We start from the raw sequence: 15,509 nt of genomic DNA, 5'->3' as shown, positions 1-15,509 counted from the left end.
ATAACTCTTAACTAAATATGCAACTCCCTATATATTCAGAATAATATTAATGAATCATTCTTTATGACAGCATCCTGGCATATTTATGGAGCTGTCCACAAAAGCCAAGAGCAGTGGAGCCACCAAAACCTCAACAGCAGCCAATAAGATCTCTATGGCTGCGGCAAGCATGTTTATGCCGAGTGGCGGTGGTCTGCCCAGTGGCAGCAGCGCCACGAAGACAGCGGCCACTTCCACGTCTTCGCCCAAGCATGCGGAAGGAGCCGCAGGAGGCTCCACTGGCGGCGAGACTGAACGGGACAGTAACTTTGACAAGGGCCTAAAGACGTTGCGCATGGCGAACATTAAGGTCGTCATTCGTGGATTGTTTGCACTGCTGCTGGAGATGGACTTTGACTGTAATATGGATCAGTTTCTGCTGACCTGCAAGGTGATTGCTCGCCTTGTGGCCGCCTGCCGTCCCTCAGTACAGCTGTGCAAGATTGTAACAACTGCGCAGCTGGAGCAGCTCGTTCGGCTGGCCGTGTGGAACGATCAGCAGCAGCCGTGGGCTGTACATGCCATTACATGTCTGCTGCAGGATCTCCTCGATGCGGACAAGCAGTACAGGGATAGCGATGTGACGCCCACCAACGATGCGCCGCCACGGCCCATGCTAGAGCCAGAGGTGCATGAAGTGCGCGATCTTTTCAGTGATTTTACATGTAAGCGAAACACCTATCATATTTAACCACTCGTTCCATTGTGTTCCAAAATGTCCCCCGAATGTTGCATGTTTTGTCCTCCCACTCCACCAGTCCTACTAGTCAGCCCCAGTCCCCCAGTAGATATGTAGATCTCTCTCGGAATTCCCATTTGTAAACTGAAAGCTGCAGAAGCAAGAATCAAAATATTTTTCATCTTTTTAGCATCGTCTTCCTCATGCTCCGAGGCACAGTTCGAGATGCTAATGCCGACAGCTCGAGAGTTTTATCAGGAGGGTAAAAAGAACCAAAGACATTTCATTTATTATAGCACCATCCAACCACCTGGCATTGGCACCTTTAAATATGCATGGATATTCATAGATATGTCCTGCTGCCAGGTGGTTAGATTTATTTTTTCAAACCCCAGCCATACACTCCCAACCCAAAATCCATCCAAACAAAGACTAGACAATTACCAAGATGTTGCTTAAGGGACAAACAAAAAATTCCATACCCCTCGTCTCTTCGTGAATGCCTTGTGCAGCTGAGTTAGTTCCCAGAATCGAATAACAATATGAAGTCGGAGTGCACAAAAGACTTGGCAAATTCAGTCTTTGGCAATCAATATCTTGGTATTTTATAGTCTCTGCTCCAACCCAAATGTAGTTCTTTTTATTGTTTCCCCCCAACTGTACTAGTTCTGTCTTTTGTTTATAATTCCTTTTACCATATGAAGCTATGCGCATCTCATAGAAATTCCAATTTGTGTGTACGTTGCAGCTGTTAAATACAACTACTTGCCCTCCTTAATTGAATGTGATGATGCGGAATTTGACGATATGCTCAATGACATTGACATGATCGAGCGCACAAAGCCCGTGACCAAGAAGGAGAGCAATGCGCTCTGCAAGAGCACCTTTAACTTTTTCTGCAAGTCCATTTCGGTGGCATTGGACTCGCGGCTGGATGTGGGCTTGGAGCTGCATGTGGAAACGCAGCTGCGACGCCTCACCAATCGCACGTCGTTGGATCTGTACGCCTCCCTGCCGCAGGTACTGACCAACGAGTTTGTTTCGCCACCGCCCGAGGCGGCCCCCTGGCCAGAGTATTTGACACAGCTGTGGTCCGGATCGGAGTACAATGGCCGCAACACCTATGTGATGTTCAAGAATGTATTCGACTCGATACTGGCCGATCTGCACTACGAGGACACGTGGGTGCACTTGGAGCAGGTGCTGCAGATGTGGCTGACGCTCAATTGCGAGCTGGCCGAGAAGCCCTACACCACGGGCATCTCCCAGACGGACGTGCCCAAGATACCGTTTGGGGCCAATGCGGTCCAAGGACTGCTACTGGCCCTAGCCTGGCACAATGACATTAAGCTGCGCACGTGGTGCTTGGGTTTCCAGTGTCTGCTGCTCGCCTGCAATTCCCAGCCCATTGGCGATGATGTCGACTGCACGCGCATCAATGAGGTGATTGTGAACGATGAGAACTTTGAGAAGATGCTGCTGCGTTTCTTCTCCGGCTACGGCATGAGCTCATCCATAATCACGAATCGTTGTGTATGTATTTTTGGTTCAAATTTTATCCATTATCAAGATTTATACTCCTGCTCATGTGTGGTACCACAACTCTTAGGCTGGACCCACCATCTGCAAGCATCTGCATGAGCTTCTGCTCTGGCTGCATGGCAAGACCGAGAGCAGTGGCATTCCATGCAAGCGTCAGCTTAAGGACATCCTGCTACATGTTGTGCTGCAACTGGTGCAACCCGGAGGTGCCATTAGCAACCAGCAGGGACCCATTGATGCCCAGAATCAGCTGGTGCGCGATTTGCTCATGATGCCCAACGACAAGGGAGATCTCAACATAGCCCTCAAGATCACCGAAAGTGTTTGTGAGTGTCTCTAAAAGAGTTCCTCTTTCCCTTTCATTTCAATTTGCTTGATTTATATCTTGTTTGTAGCTTTCCTGGTCTTCAACAACATTTCCAATGGCGAGAAGCTGCAGTGCCAGCGTGGCAACGAGACCAACAATCCGGGCAACAACTTTAGTAATCTGTTTGCCAATGTCCTGGGCTCAGACAATCCCATCAAGCAGAATGCAACGATCTGCGACAACTCGCTGATCATAAATCTGCTACGCTTATCCTCGCACATGGTGCTCACGGAAATGCCCAGGCAACCAAGCGTAAGTGTTCATTCTCTCTATGGCAATTCACTTTGATTCATTGCCGAATGGTTGTCCCTGCAGGAGGTTACCATTCCGGAGGAGGAAGAGCTGTCAAATGAAAGCCAGACGGATGAAACCAAGGCAGAGCAACTGAACACGGAAGGGCATCGCAGCAAAGTGCCCTGCATAGCCGATTGGGGTATGATTTTACACTTTTCCACTTGCAAATTTCCTTCATTAATTCGATACTCCCTTCAATGTCAGTTCTGCGTCAATTCCCTACGATGAAGCGACTCTTTGGCACGCTCTCCCAGTGCTCCACGAGTACGTTCACGATGATGTCCTCTGGTGGATTTCTGCTGCTCAAATCGAACACTGTACTCGATGATCCCCATACCATTGCCGATGCCGTCTTCAGCCTGATGATAACACTCAGCGACAAGGCCTCTAATCCACGTCTGGTAGTGGCACCAATTTGCCAATACCTCGAAGAGAGTAAGGCTGTTGTCTACCATTCAAGATGAACATCTAATGATCTTTCTTCACCATCGCTTCATGTAGCTACCATACAGCGGAATGCAACGCTGCCGCGTCTGCCGCTATCGGAGCCCTTCCTGTGGTACATATCCAAGGTGCTGGAGGTGACAGCAGCCGTGCAGACCTTCACACAGCTGGGCGGCATACACATTATCTGCCACAACTTGGTGCGGCTCAATAAGACGATAATCAACATGCAGCCAGGATTGGTAATTATCTATAAGTGAGATTTTCCTGCCTCCTGAAACTAATGAATGTGTCCCCCCTGCTATATCCGGCATAGATCTCGCTGATTATGCAGCACATGACGCGCAATACACGCCTCAAGCTGAACACCCACATGGCCGCCAGCAGTGCTTGCAAGAAGACCACCACCAGCACGGGCGCCACATCGGCGCCAGTGACACAGCATCCACCGCGAAGCGGTGCCCAGTACGATGGTCTCATCAATTTTGCCCCCTTCTCGCACATTGTGTCCGAGAATGATGCGGCCCAAAGTGCCGAGGTGCTCATATCAAATCCCAATGCGACGCATCGGCGTCCGCGTTCCCCGGCCTGGAGCTACATGTTCTACCCTAATGAGACGCATGTTGACCTGACCATCACGCTGCCCACGGCGATTCTGCTGAAGGAAGTACAGCTGGTGCCGCACACCTCAAATCTGGCCTCCTGCCCCTCGGCCGTGGCCCTCGAACTGTCGCGAGACTATGGCGTGGGCTCCATCCCAATTGGTGCGCCCATGGCCACCACGGGACTCACCTGCATTCGCCTCAAGTTGTCCAAGGCGGAGGTGGCCACCAGCATTGTGATCAGACTGTACAAGTGAGTAGAGAAAATGGCTATAACAGCTAGAACATGGATTGATTATTGCTTTGCAGACCCAAGGATTGTGGGAATGTGGGTCTCGTGCAGATTGCCGTGCTCGGCCAGACAATATTCGGAAATCGCATGCAGGGTCTACGCTCCCAGGGTCCGTTCATGGACTCGCTGACATCGTGCTCGTCGCCGCTTCAAACGGCTGCCATGTCAACCATAGATGCCGATGCCATGCCGGAGGATGATGCATTTGCCAAGACCAGCATTGGCTGGGTGCGCATCCTATCGCGATGCTTCCATGTGGCCGCTCTGCAGCCCGATACCAAGCTGGCCGACCTGATTGCCGCTTATCCGGCAGCCTATCCCGGCTTCCTGGAGGCCTGCTGCTCGCTGCTGAACATCATGCCAATGATACCGAGCCTGGCCCAGCAGCATCTGGAGACAATATTGCTCAAGCTGGGGGCCTACAATCACGAGCTCAGTCTACAGCTGTTGCGAACGCTGCTGTGGCACACAACGCCCCAGGGTGAGTCTCTTTCTCTGCATTTATTCATTGACCAACCCACTAACAAACGTTTCCTGTGGCAGTCTTTAAGCTTTCCAGCGATGCTGTCTGCGATCTCATCCACGAAGTGGTCACTGGCTCCGCGGAGCATCTGGTAGACAAGCTGCGCGTGCTCATCGACTGGATCATGCAGTTGCACGACAACTACAGCAAGCAGGCGCGCTGCAATAACCCTCAGAGTGGATTCGTCAAGGTGATTGCCTCGATCCTGTGGCGGGTGCAGGTCCAGTATCAGCTGCCAGAACTGCCGCAGCTTGTGTCCTCGTCGCTGTTTGAGACCTGCTTCGAATGGGTGTCAGTCCTGGAGCAAGATGAACCCCTCAAGAGCAGCTTTGATTCGCTGCTCTGTGCGTTGTGTTTCATCAAGCCGGAGCTGTTCAATCAGCTGCTCGTCAAGCTGGGAGTGAAGCTGGAGCCGCCGGCTCGTGGTCAGACCGATGACAGCAAGGTGCAGAGCGGCAGCGCCTGGTTCCGTCGCGAGGGCAGTGAGAATCTTACGGTTCTCCTCGAACGTCCCACATTCCTGAAAACTCTGGCCCTCGCCTGCCAGTCCCCGGCGGCTGTCTACCAAATGCTGGACTCTGGCCTGCCCAAGCTGCTGGCCCACGCCGTCTACGAGTACTGCACTCACCTGCTGGCTGGCTTGGAGCAGCAAGAAGCTCCTCCCACAGCTTCAGCTCCAGCTCCAGCTGCAGCTCAGGCAGCGGCACCAACTGATGGCCAGCAGGGCTCGTCCCTCACCGACTTTGACAAGGCAGAGGCGCCCCCAAGTGCCAACCACAACAACCCCAACACTCCGCTTCTGAACAGCTCGGTTGTGCCCAAAGTGCTGGACTTCTTTGCCGAGTGCTGCGCGGAGGGACCCATGCGCAACTGGCTGGGCACAATGCAGGGCTCTGTGTTCTGGAAGCCACTGCTGCAGCTCCTGTGCCACACGCACTCTTCGCAGTTCAGCAAGACGCTGCCCATGCAGCAGTCGTTCATTCGTTTGGAGCGCTCCACCATTAACTTCCTGACGCGCGTTAGTGCCTGCCATCCCGAGAACCAGGAAGTGCTCACCTCCCTGCTCATCGGTGCCATCATCTGCAAGCCGCTGCGGACTGTGCACGGCACTCGCCCCACCATTTCTGGCTTCACGCGGCAATTGGTGTTGCAGCTGCTGCTGGAGAACGAGCACATCACCGTTGCCGTTCGCAGCCAGCATCCGCTGCAGCGGCGGGACACTCTATCCACCATTATGAGTGGTGGTGGAAGTGGATCTGGGTCTACGGCTTCGAACTGCGGCACCAGCACCAGCCTGCCGGTGGCGGCTGTCAACAATCATCCGGCCAAGCGCAGCAGTGCCCACGACATGCACTTCAATGTGACCACCAGCACAACCTGCCAGGAGATTCTCATGAATTGCGTCAGCGGTGAGTTGTCCTTCTGGCTGGGGATCTCTTTTTCAGTTACTATTATTTGATTACTTGTATTTTCATTTACTTATTGATTGCCGCCTCCCCCCCTCTAGTGTATAGTAACTTAGTGTACAAACCACCAACAGATCCGCGCGCTGGCGAGCCCACAGGCAGTGGCAGTACCACAGGTGCCGCAGGAGCTGCTGGCAAATTCATCAATCCCAAACAGGACAAGAACTGGGACAAGAATTGTTATATCAACCTGAGCAATGTGGACCTGAGCAGCCTCGAGTTCCTTAGCGTGGGTGCCGCTGTGGCGGCCAAGGATAAGCGCATCAAGGATGCCAAGAACCTATTGGCCGTTAACAAGGACAAGGAAACGCAGACAACCAGCGCGGCTTCCAGTATGACTAGAAATCTGCTTAGCTCTTTAGCGTCCCACTCATGGTTGATTTCCTTTATCCTTTTTAGATGTATTCAATGTTGAGGAGTTTCTGCTGCAATCGAATGTGGCCAAGAAAAATCAGCTGGTCGTTGCGGACTATCCCAACATAGTGCTCTCCGGTGATGCCACAATATCCCAGGTGCTGGCCACACTGGAGGCTGCCGGCCACTCGCTGGCCATACCGTGTCTGACACTGGATCTGGTGCCGCTGCAGCACGGAGATGAGACCATCGATGACAAGAAGACAAAGGCAGCCTGCACAGAGCCGCTGCCATCGCCACTGCAACGATTCTCCAGCAGTGGTGGCCTGTCCCTGTTGGCTCACTATCTGCCCACGGTGTATCCGGAGCACTCGGGACGCAAGGCGGTAATGGTGGTCACCGAAAAGGAAAAGAGTCCACCGTTAGCGGACTGGGTGAAGCTGGAGCCAAACGATGAGATATACGAGGATCTGGAGGACACCATTTGTGAGCCAGTGGCCAAGCAAACGCCCGTCAGCTCAGTTCCCCAACATTCGCTGGCCGCCTTTGGACTGTTCCTACGTTTGCCTGCCTATTCGGATGTTCTGCTGAGGGACAAGCTGCGGGCCCAGTGCCTGCTGCGTTTGGTGTTGGGTGTTACAGGCGACGGCGAGGGCAGTGAGTATAATTTTAATCAAAATTAATATCTCAGAAGCTTATAGCATTACCTTCCCTTCCTAGATGACATCTACGGCCTCTCGTTGGCGCCCTCGCTGCCCACGCTACCGTTTGAGGTATTCCGCCAGCTGCTGGACACTGTGCCGTTGTCCACCGATGATGGCATGTTGCTCCGCCGCGTGGTAATCGAGGTGGGGGCCATGCATCTAGTGCTCAATTGTCTGGGCATATTTTCGCATCAGTCGCACAACAACAGAATTGGAGCACCGATCAATCAGCCCTCACCCAGTGGCAGTGGCAGTGCCAGCGCTAGTGCCAGCGCCAGCTTAGGTGGCACAAACACCACGACAACCACAACCACAAACGGAACTTCTTCTGGGGCCAAGAGCAGTGCAGCGGATGAGCCCACTCCCAGTGGCACCTCGGATGACAAGAGCCACATGTATTGGGCCAAGGGAACCGGCTTCGGAACTGGCTCCACCACACAATCGTGGAACGTGGAGCAGGCGCTGCTGCGGCAGAAGAGCGAGGAGGAGCATGTCACCGTGCTGCTGCTCGTGCTGGCCAGCTACATCAATCCGGGCGACTGCATACCCAGCGACATGTGCGGCGAGGACATACTCGCCTATCACGATGTGCGCGATGTGACCGGGGAGCTGCCCGCCCTGTTCCAGACCCTGCTGCAGCAGTCGTGTCTGATTCCTGCCCTGAGTTCGTATCTGCGCAATGATTCCGTGCTGGACATAACTCGACACATTCCCCTGTATCGTGCCATACTGAAGCTGCTGCGGGCCCTCTCGCTGTCCAAATCTCTCGTGTCGCTGCTCCAGCCGGCGCCAAGCGCCTGCGGCGAGGGCACACCACCGATTGCGGAGCTGCTGACGAACATGAAGACCTGCGTAGACACCTATGCCAAGCGTTTAAAGTGAGTTAAGAACGATAAAACAGTCGACAATCGATTTCCTTACCCTAATCGCCTTTGCAGAGTCAACAAGAAGTCGAACATCAAGGGCCAGACCCAGCCATTGACATTCAACATTGACGATGGCGATGACGAGGGACTGGCGCTGCTCATACCGGACATACAGGAGACGAGTGTGCTGGTGCAGAAGACCACCGATGCCGATGCTCTCATCAACATGCAGAGCACCAACGTGGATGGCAGTGGCCAGCTGGAACGTCCCCTAAGCAAGTCGATCGAGCAGCGTTATCTGGAGCTAATGAAGAAGCGGCAGTTCGACACGTTCGACATGATTGTGGAGTCGGAGAACAATAGCTTTCGATTTGTGGTGTCGCATCATTTTGAGAAAATGGTGCGACTGGCAGGCGATCGCTATCATCCGTCGCGTGTGAAGCGGCTGGCCCAAGAAGCGGTCACACTGTCCACCAGCCTGCCTCTGAGCTATAGTAGCTCTGTATTTGTGCGCTGTGATACGGATAGATTGGATGTCATGAAGGTAAGAGTAGTCCCTTTCAAAAATCAACCAGAAAATACTCATTATGATGTATCATTGTAGGTGCTCATTACTGGGCCATCGGACACACCGTATGCCAATGGATGCTTCGAGTTCGATGTATTCTTTCCGCCAGACTATCCCAATCTGCCCATGCTCATCAATTTGGAGACCACGGGGCGCCATTCGGTGCGCTTTAATCCCAATCTCTACAACGATGGCAAAGTGTGTCTGTCTGTGCTGAACACCTGGCATGGCCGTCCCGAGGAGAAGTGGAATGCGCAGACCTCCAGTTTCCTGCAGGTGCTCGTCTCCATCCAGTCGCTGATCCTAGTCCCAGAGCCGTACTTCAATGAGCCCGGCTTCGAGCGTAGTCGTGGCACGCCTAGTGGCACCAACTCGTCGCGGGAGTACAATAGCAACATCTATCAGGCCTGCGTACGCTGGGCGATGCTCGAACAGATACGCAATCCGAGTCCCTGCTTCAAAGACGTAAGTTATTTTCACAAAATGTGAAAAATCGTTGTCTAACTTAACTCCCTTTGACAGGTCATACACAAACATTTCTGGATGAAGCGCGAGGAGGTCTGCACACAGATCGAGGGTTGGATTGAGGAGCTTAGTAAGCCGCAGTATACAGAGCGGGCTAGCCGCACCATATCATTCAACTCTATGGTTCTGCGTCGACACTATCGTCATTTGCGCGAGGAGCTGGCCAAGTTGAAGCCGCCACGCGGTCTGGAAGATCTGGATGCGCCTTTCAATCCTGTTGCCACGCTGCCCCCAATGGATGTGTCCACGGCGCCAGCAGCCACAGCCACAGCAAACGCCCAGGTGGGAACGGATGATCCTATAGTTCCGGAAGTGGATGTAATGAAGACCGATGGGGAGGTTTGCATATTTGATCCAGTATCTGACGAATTCTTGGGAGTGGCGGGCGAGGAAGGGGTTGAAATTTTGAGTGATACCGAGAACGAGAGCAGTGTGTGGCATGCGAAGGAAGAGGAAGAGGAGGAAGGCGACGCCGATGCCGACGCTGACGGCGATGTCGTTGGCGATGACGATGGCGAGGAAGAGTAAGAGTAAGATCTGATAGCTGCCAAATGGAAATGATAGTGATGCTCTAGGTTATGGCATTTCCCCTGCAGCTGTGCCCCTCCCACCTCTCAATCTTTTGGCCCTGCCACTGCTCACTGGACACTGGACGACACCTTAATTTAAACACTATAATTTTTGTTTTACGCCATTAGTTGTTTTATTTGTAAGAGAGAGACTGCAACAGAACTTGGTGTGCTTTACTTAAAGGAACCGTAATGATTAATGTTAAAAAAGAAAAACAAAAACTATGATAATGATCTTCAAGAATAAGCAGATAAACTTGTATCCACACACATCGCCACACACTCGTGCACACATACACATGCAGAAGATACGCACTTCCCCTGGCATAACCAGATAGCCAGATTTCAGTCCACTCCCCTCTGCATATGCCTTTGTATCGGAGAATAGTGCATCTACCGCATACAATGTACTTTTTATAAATGCTTATACTACAATACACAAACAGTTCTATCAAATTCTAGAAGAATATTCAACGGTGTGTTATAGTAGAACATAGAAGGACAGTGCGTGCGACTAGCATTGGAATTATCAGCACCCCGACAGCACACAGCACACAACACACACACAAGAGAAACCACCAAAACTAAATTAATGTGTATTAAACTATGTATGTATGTGCGTAGTGATTTAGTTAAATATTTACAGATGAAGATGTAAACGTTATTTTTCCGATTGAAATAAAATGCAAAAATCAATTTTGTTCCCCCCAAAATATATAAATCAAATAAATCTTGTATTTCTTTCCATAAAAGTGTGTTATCGCTGTTTGCAGGTTTACTTTTCCAGAAGATTCCTTTGAGGCTGCAATTTAAATTTAACGCAGTAGAACGCCAGCGGCCTCCGTCTAGCTTTTATTGTGAGTACTCGTATGAAAAACTGTAGCCGTAAGTCCAAAAGTATGCCATACATTTATGATTGAATTCAACGGTTGTATACCCTTAAAAAAGGTATCATATTATTGTGAAGATGCTCGTAAAGCAACGAAAAAGAATTAGATAAGTATATCTAAATGTGTACATCTCAGCTCAGTCTATAATTTTTGCACACATAGCCCTTTCATATAGTTTTCATAAGCACGATAAGAACGGTGTACCAGCAGTTTTGTTTATATATGTATTGTACACAATAGGATTACTACTTGCATATGCCAGAGTACAAAAATGTTTAAATTATAAATTTTAGACCAAGAAGGGGCTACATTGCAGCAACTTTGCTCGTAACCTACAGCCATGGCCAAAGACTTGAAAAACATTTTTATTTTTATAACATTTACCCAATTTTTTGGCTGATATCTTTATAGGACACGCTTTGGCACTTATATAGGGTAGCATTCGAGTGCCATAAAATAGTCTTTGCTTATCTCTTCTTCGTGGCATTCTTCCGATCGTTTATCTGAGTCGCTATGAAGAATCTTTCCATTCCGGAAAGTAGAAAAGATGGATTTGAGATCTCAGTCTTAAAAGGGTAAAAATGTATGGTTTCAATTTGGCCACAAAATCTTTAGATTATTCTTCTGTATTATTCTCCTTTTATTGTTTTTAATAGCTCGTTCCGTTGAGAGCAGGCGAATGCACTGCAGTCAGCTGCTCTCCGATGCTTTCTATAGCTGTTCAATTGGCGGCGCTGCGCTCTCCACCGTCTCCGATCCAACTGTGAACTTGACAGAGAAATTCGACAGCTTGCTGATAGATCTTCGCGAGTCCGCCAAGGCATTAAGTCGTGGGCCTTTGTCGCGAGCAGTTGTCGATTTTCGAGGCGGGATACCAAACCAATTTGGAGAGGTTCCACATCTAACCCTCGCGTTCTTCTTGATTAGTTTATGGCGGGCGTAAAGTGTGAAATCGCCTGATCATGGAGTTGAACAATGTTACCGTCGAGGATAGCGCCTCCGTAAGTAATAACTGCTTGTATTTGTTTTCGGCACGGGCCTAGAACAATTTCACATGTGCGTGGGTTTATGTAAGAAAATGCGATTAGCTGTCCAACGGACGCTGCATAATTGCTCTCAATTGTGAAAGCTTTTGCTCTGATATTTATCGGTTTTTGTTTTGTGCTCAATTGTTGCCTGCTTGCCATTGGCATTGCACATCTTATGTGAGGGACAATGCTCGACAATGTAACACCAAGCAATTCACAGATCATTCAAAACTATTTGCTAATCGTTTTGTAGGGCGAAAGTTGGCGTTAAAGTACAATCCGATTGCAATTTGTCGCATTTTTGAGGGTATATCTCAGTAGACAATGTAGGAAATTGACAGTACACTGATTTATCAACTGTCCCAACTAATCAGCTGGTAATTTATGGCCTGATTAAAACAATATCTGAGTAGATGGGAGAAAAAAGTTAGCATTCAGCGTCCCATGGACCGTGCACTGATAATCACGCTCAATTAATCACGATTGCCGACCAACGCTGTCATTCAAACTCGGTTTTCGATGAAAAGTGAAACCCTCGCCCCTTGGGACTCTGTTGAGCCATAAATGCATGTAAATGAATGCAAGAATTTAATTGTGATGCTCATAAATAAAACAGTAAAACTTCCCCACACTCTGAGATTACCCGCAGAGTGACTGATAGACACTAGTGGGTACTCCGAAGCAGCAAATGGCTAATTAGCATAAGTAAATAAGTATTTGCATTAATAAAATATAATTATAGTATGTGGTTACATCAATTTTGCAGGGGGATGCGCACAATCGTGCGCCTCCGGTGGGAACTGCAACCACAACAACGCCCACACATGCCGAGAGATCGAAGCCTCAGCTGCTCTATGCCATCAACGACAACCCGCCCTGGTATCTGAGCATATTCCTCGCATTCCAGCACTATCTGACCATGATTGGGGCCATTGTCTCCATCCCGTTCATACTGACGCCGGCGCTGTGCATGTCCGACGAGGATGCCAATCGCGGCATCATCATATCCACCATGATCTTCGTCACGGGCATTGTGACGTACGTTCAGGCCACGTGGGGTGTGCGTCTGCCTATTGTTCAGGGCGGCACCATCTCGTTCCTGGTGCCGACACTCGCCATTCTCGCTCTGCCCCAGTGGAAGTGTCCACCCCAGGCCGAGATGGATGCCATGGACGAGGACGAACGGCAGGAGCTGTGGCAAGTGCGCATGCGTGAGCTCTCCGGCGCCATTGCTGTCTCCGCCATGGTCCAAGTCGTTCTTGGCTACACGGGGCTCGTGGGCAAGATCCTCAAGTACGTCACCCCGCTGACAATTGTGCCCACTGTGTCGCTGGTGGGACTGACGCTCTTCGAGCATGCAGCGGAAACGGCTTCCAAGCACTGGGGCATAGCCGTGGGGTAAGCCGTGACTCTCGACACTCGTTCTTCGAATTACTTATCCATTATCCTTGCAGCACCACTGCCATGCTGACGCTCTTCTCGCAAATAATGTCCAATGTGCCCGTGCCAGTGGTGGCCTACCGCAAGGGTCACGGCTTCGAGGTGCGAAAGTTCCAGCTGTTTCGCCTGTTCCCAGTGCTGCTCACAATCATGATCATGTGGGGACTGTGCGGCATTCTGACAGCCACCGATGTCTTCCCACCGTCGCATCCCTCTCGCACAGATGTCCGACTGAATGTCTTGACCAGCGCCAAGTGGTTCTACGTGCCGTATCCGGGCCAGTTCGGCTGGCCATCGGTCACGCTGTCAGGTGTGCTGGGCATGCTCGCCGGCGTGCTGGCCTGCACGGTGGAGTCGTTGAGCTATTACCCGACAGTGTCGCAGATGTCGGGCGCCCACTCGCCGCCGCTCCATGCCATCAATCGAGGCATCGGCACTGAGGGACTGGGCACTGTCCTGGCCGGACTCTGGGGTGCTGGCAACGGAACGAATACGTTCGGAGAGAATGTCGGGGCCATCGGAGTGACAAAGGTTGGTACAATTGTGCACATTGGGCTATGACTTCTCTATTGATGGATTCATCTGCATTCCAGATTGGTTCGCGTCGCGTCATCCAGTGGGCGGCTCTGATAATGGTCCTCCAAGGGGTGATTGGCAAGTTCGGGGCCATCTTCATTCTCATTCCCGATTCGGTGGTGGGCGGAATATTCTGCGTGATGTTCGGCATGATCATTGCCTTCGGCCTGTCCACGCTGCAGTATGTGGATCTGCGATCGTCGAGAAACCTCTACATCCTTGGCCTGTCCATATTCTTCCCCATGGTGCTGTGTCGCTGGATGCAGAATCATCCAGGTGCCATTGACACGGGCAACGAGACAGTCGACTCGACACTGTCCGTGCTGCTGGGCACAACCATATTGGTGGGCGGTGTCCTTGGCTGTTTCCTGGACAACATAATACCTGGCACGCCGGCCGAGCGCGGCCTCATCGAGTGGGCCAACGAGATGCCGCTGGGCGATGACAACATCAACGACGGCACTGCCACAGACTACGACTTCCCCTGCGGCATGGATACCATTCGCAGCTGGAAGTGGACCTACTACATACCCTTCATGCCCACCTACAAGCTGCAGAAGCAGAGCTAATTATAGCCCAAACGATCTGGTATCGATCGATCGATGGGAACTCCCGAGAGTAATTGAATGCAATTCCAAGTATTTGTAATTCAGTGTTTTATTACTTATTTGTTAGAACACGCTGTTCGTTCTCTCACGACCTAATTACAATTTGAACACTTCCAATTCGGATTCTACCCAAAAACGAGCTAAAGATTTTTGTTTTTTGTTTTTAAATTCGCTTATTGTTTGATTTGTAACTACTTTTCACTGTACGCTCTCCGCTCTCCGCTCACAGTTTTCATATTTTCTATTATTTCGCAATAACATCAATAGACCTAGCAAAACGAAGGCTTTCTTTTCCCAATTAAACTCTAATCAACTCTCGAAAACCACTCATAATCAGTTCGTTCTGCATAATGCAACAAAATTTGTGTTAAAATTATTCTGTTGAAATTTTAACGCATTTTCGGCGCGAGGTTAACCATCTCCGTCTACTCCTTCACAAAAATAGCATAGAAAATACATATACAATATATTTGTGAAACATTTCCATATCTTTCATCTCCCCTCTCTCTCTCTCTCTGTCTGTTTCTTTGTCATTCATTCACACTTATAGTTAAAATCAACGTGTTATACGGCTATGACTAAATCTAAAACCGTCGAGGAACCAAGGCACAATCATTTGAAAATCGTTTGCACGTTTACGATCTATTTTCTGAAACTCCACTATATCCGAACTACAACAAACCTACGACTAATAGCAGCATCCAAAGGTGGCACTGCACTCTAGATTATAACTTTGGCCATATCAAAAAATTATCAAAAATTCTCTACAACTAAGTGGATGCGGGTACTGGGCCTCTACAGTCTAGAACTTGTTGTGCTCATTATGTGGGGTATTGTGATGGTGATGATGGGCAGACTGCGTCTGGCTCTGGGCAGGCTGTAGCTGGAGCTGTTTGTTCTTGTTGCCGCCACTGCTGGCGCGCGACGATGAGGCCGATATCGACGAGGAGGCAGTCGTGTTGGGTGGCGTGCTCATGGCCTGGCCATGTCCGTGCCCGTTCCCCAGCTGGCCGCTGCTGGCCTTTTTCCGTTTGGAGTAGTAGCAGAAGATGCAGAAGCCATTCTGCGGTGTGGAACATCAAATGTTTGTCGGACTGCGCGTCGCCGAAGAAGTGCGGTAACGAGATCCCGAA

At 50.4% G+C, this 15,509-nt stretch overlaps 2 protein-coding genes across 21 annotated transcripts in view; one reads left to right on the top strand and one right to left on the bottom strand.

Moving 5' to 3' along the window:
* The window catches only part of LOC117898316 (solute carrier family 23 member 1-like), a 24,366-nt gene extending 9,851 nt beyond the window's left edge, over positions 1-14,515 (top strand). For 5 of the 13 annotated variants that reach the window (XM_034807610.1, XM_034807607.1, XM_034807601.1 and 2 more), the window contains 17 exons: positions 71-704; positions 909-980; positions 1,467-2,251; positions 2,328-2,586; positions 2,656-2,879; positions 2,943-3,060; positions 3,126-3,356; positions 3,423-3,607; positions 3,682-4,220; positions 4,277-4,740; positions 4,803-6,191; positions 6,290-6,580; positions 6,648-7,259; positions 7,323-8,184; positions 8,245-8,716; positions 8,777-9,205; positions 9,263-10,398. In XM_034807610.1, coding sequence (XP_034663501.1) covers positions 71-704; positions 909-980; positions 1,467-2,251; positions 2,328-2,586; positions 2,656-2,879; positions 2,943-3,060; positions 3,126-3,356; positions 3,423-3,607; positions 3,682-4,220; positions 4,277-4,740; positions 4,803-6,191; positions 6,290-6,580; positions 6,648-7,259; positions 7,323-8,184; positions 8,245-8,716; positions 8,777-9,205; positions 9,263-9,793 — 8,097 coding nt within the window. In that variant the 3' untranslated portion in view covers positions 9,794-10,398. Of the gene's footprint in view, positions 1-70; positions 705-908; positions 981-1,466; positions 2,252-2,327; positions 2,587-2,655; positions 2,880-2,942; positions 3,061-3,125; positions 3,357-3,422; positions 3,608-3,681; positions 4,221-4,276; positions 4,741-4,802; positions 6,192-6,289; positions 6,581-6,647; positions 7,260-7,322; positions 8,185-8,244; positions 8,717-8,776; positions 9,206-9,262; positions 10,399-11,542; positions 11,726-12,518; positions 13,151-13,206; positions 13,724-13,785 lie in introns of those variants that run through there. The other 8 variants (XM_034807611.1, XM_034807604.1, XM_034807603.1 and 5 more) reach the window with 4 other exon arrangements.
* LOC117898317 (serine/threonine-protein kinase par-1) overlaps positions 14,424-15,509 on the bottom strand; it is a 49,436-nt gene continuing 48,350 nt past the window's right edge. For all 8 annotated transcript variants that reach the window (XM_034807621.1, XM_034807613.1, XM_034807616.1 and 5 more), the window contains one exon: positions 14,424-15,509. In XM_034807621.1, coding sequence (XP_034663512.1) covers positions 15,455-15,509 — 55 coding nt within the window. In that variant the 3' untranslated portion in view covers positions 14,424-15,454.

The sequence above is a fragment of the Drosophila subobscura genome, chromosome O (assembly GCF_008121235.1).
Source record: "Drosophila subobscura isolate 14011-0131.10 chromosome O, UCBerk_Dsub_1.0, whole genome shotgun sequence".
Classification (NCBI taxonomy): domain Eukaryota; kingdom Metazoa; phylum Arthropoda; class Insecta; order Diptera; family Drosophilidae; genus Drosophila; species Drosophila subobscura.
The sequence above is the reverse complement of the archived record's forward strand: the minus strand, read 5'-3'. Positions and strand labels throughout refer to the sequence as shown.